At 40.5% G+C, this 3,236-nt stretch overlaps 1 protein-coding gene across 4 annotated transcripts in view; it reads right to left on the bottom strand.

Annotated features, from left to right (window-relative positions):
- Positions 1–3,236, bottom strand: part of Trpc4 (transient receptor potential cation channel subfamily C member 4) — a 165,744-nt gene that overhangs the window by 101,094 nt on the left and 61,414 nt on the right. For all 4 annotated transcript variants that reach the window (XM_013348890.2, XM_026783208.1, XM_026783471.1 and 1 more), the window contains one exon: positions 1,162–1,680. In XM_013348890.2, the coding sequence (XP_013204344.1) occupies positions 1,162–1,680 (519 nt within the window). The remainder of the gene's footprint in view (positions 1–1,161; positions 1,681–3,236) is intronic.

Raw genomic sequence — 3,236 nt, 5'->3', positions numbered from 1 at the left:
ATGTGAGGGGTGTAGGTGCAGATGTGAGGGGTATAGGTGCAGATGTGAGGGGTCTATATGCAGATGTTAGGGGTCCAGGTGCAGATGTGAGGGGTCTAGGTGCAGATGTGAGGGATCTAGGTGCAGATGTGAGTAGTCCAGGTGCAGATGTGAGGGATCTAGGTGCAGATGTGAGTGGTATAGGTGCAGATGTGAGGGGTCTAGGTGCAGATGTTAGGGGTCCAGGTGCAGATGTGAGGGGTATAGGTGCACATGTGAGGGGTATAGGTGCAGATGTGAGGGATCTAGGTGCAGATGTGAGGGGTCTAGGTGCAGATGTGAGTGGTATAGGTGCAGATGTGAGGGGTCTAGGTGCAGATGTTAGGGGTCTAGGTGCAGATGTGAGGGGTATAGGTGCACATGTGAGGGGTATAGGTGCAGATGTGAGGGATCTAGGTACAGAGAAGTACAGATATGAGTGCTCTAGGAACAGATGTGAAGGGTCTAGGGTACAGATGTGAGTGGTTTAGATTTCTTCATTGGAAACACCCAAATCTGCCAAAATTCCATTGGAAAGTCAGTACCCACCACTGAGTCTTTAGCCTCCTATACCTGACAGATTATGAAGGCAAGAAAACAGAAAAACAAAACACTCTTCTTATATTAACTCCTAATAATACATTCAAGTATAATAGTTTATAACTAATTAATAGTCCTCACCCCCATGTGTTATTCCTCCTATGAAACTATAAGGAAAATATTTCATATATATACATATATATGTATGTATATATATGAACAGTATAAAATCAATTTTATTAAGTAAATGAGAAAATTCAATAAACTCCGTAAGCGACCATCAAGAGTCTAGATTGACAGGACTTGTCAATGGCAAAGTCAAAATTCTCCCCCGGTTTGGGAAAATCCAAAATTTGTTAGCTTTCCATCTTATTCCAAGAGAGCGCACGTGCCTTCCCACAGGTGCCAGAAGCAACTTCCAATTATTGAGCCACTTACCACTATTCTCCAGTGTGGAGATAATTATAAATCTGGACAACATGAAATGCCACCTGCTTACAAGAGAATTAAAACGCTGTTAAATGTAACACTACTTGGGAGTAGCGCTGGTTTGTCAGGGATGAGATTCTATCTCGTTGGTGGACCGTGTCTGGCAACACTCACCTCTTTTTGACGGTACTTAATGGCTAGTTTTAGCCTCGCAAGATCATTGCCGCTCTGTTCTTCGATCAGACTATTGTCATCGCGGTAATTAAGAATGATCTCCAGCTCTCTGGAACTCCGTGTCTGATCTAGGAGGTCCTTAGCAAATTGTTTGCATTGTCTCGACAGCTCCTCATATTCCGACTTGAATTCATTCTCCACCTTGCTCAGTTCCTGCAGCTCCCAGCTTAGCTGAAAGGCCGTGAGAAAAGGGTCTTCGCTTGACAGGGCGATGAGAGAGGGACTGGCCAACGCCTTGTAGATGTTGAGCCTGGACCGTGAGTGCCTGAGGCTGTCCACGTCCGAGCTGGAGACACACTCGACACAGTTACAGCGGACCTCGTGGGGTCTCGGCACCGAGACACCTTTCTGGACCAAAAGTTTGATTATCTCATAATTATTTGTATGTGCGGCCAAGATGATAGGTGTAATGTCTGGAGTGAATTCCGAGAACTGTTTATCCAGGAGAATGGGAGGCACCTGGGAAGAGAGCAGAGCAGAGGAGTGGGTGCGTGCTCGTTCCTGAAAGCCTCTGAATTTCAAACAGTGCCGGGCAGCTGTGCTGAGCAAGGATCAGAAATTATTTGTCATGCTTCCTTGCAGGACAGACTTTTTTTTTTCCAAAAACAAACAAACAAACAAAAAAAACCCAAAAAATTCAAGAAAAAAATTAACTCTAATATAATAAAATATCCTCCCTACAAAATAAATTGGGATTATTTTTTGAAATATAAAAATAAGTGGCCATGGAAACTGTTTATTCTTCCTTATTCCTAATTTATTTCTCAACAGATAATCCTGGCTTGATAATCAAGAAATAAATCTAAATAAATATAAAGTTGGTTTTAAACCAAGATCCTGGGGCTGGAGATATGGCTCAAGCACCAGCTCATCTTTCAGAGAAACACACACGGTGCACATATAAACCTGCAGGTGAACACTCATGCAGAGTTTAGCGTTTCCTTTAGTCTTACTGGAAAATGTTTATGTTAGATGTTTCTGAGGTGTTTTAACATCACAGAGCCCTGGAGTCACTGGCACACACAGACTCCCTTCCCTCAGAGGACAGCGGCTGCTCATAGAAGTCATCCATGTTCTTCACGGTGAAGCCACTTGGCTCCAACTTGAGGCACACAAAACTTTGTAAATCTATCTGGGATACTTTGCCCAAATTTAGAAATATCTGTCATAAGAATATGCATTTTGTACACTAAAAATGCAATAGACAATTTTAAGAGTGAAGTTCATCAAAATGTGACATCTATCCAGTCTAAGTCTGTGCCCCCTCATATGCAGAATTTGTTAGAATGTCATACTTATAGAAAAAATGTGCACATAGTATTATTTTGTGTATCATAGATGTTAAAAATAACATCCATAGTCTTTGTTTGTTTATTTGTTTTTTAAGACAGAATCTCACTATGTAGTTCTGGCTATCCTGTAACTCACTATGTAAAACAGCCTTGAACTCACAGAGATCCACCCTGCCTCTGCCTCTGGATTAAAGACATGTGCCACCACATCAGGCAAGAATCCATATTCTAATATGGATGTTTTTCTTAATTGAGCAAATAACAGGTGAACAGGTTTCTAACTCTGTTTCATGTAGAATAGTCTCATAGCATGAAGTTTCCATGATTCAAGAATCTTCTGCATGCTCTAGCAGACAGTACAAGAATGGAAGCTTTATAAAACAGGCACTTTTCCTAAACAGTTTAATCAAAACTGCCTGGGTTTTGCAATTTCATTTTGTTTTCAGGTAGAATCTTACAAAGTAATATACTAACATATTTTTTAAAAGTCAGAATATACTTTTTCTCCCTTATACATGCAAACTTTCTAATTCAAATCGATTTAAATTTAATTTTAAAATCTAAGTAATAGATGTTATTTAGAATTTGAAGATTCATGCACACACCCAATTTTACAAGGCATATTTCTACATGAGCTACTTAGACAAAAACAAGTGGTATTTACATTAATGAATCGATTAGTGGATGGATGATGGATGGATGGATGGATGGATGGATGGATGG

This window comes from Microtus ochrogaster, chromosome 1, assembly GCF_000317375.1.
Source record: "Microtus ochrogaster isolate Prairie Vole_2 chromosome 1, MicOch1.0, whole genome shotgun sequence".
In the NCBI taxonomy this organism is placed as follows: Eukaryota; Metazoa; Chordata; class Mammalia; order Rodentia; family Cricetidae; genus Microtus; species Microtus ochrogaster.
This window is presented reverse-complemented; position numbering and strand designations above follow the sequence as displayed.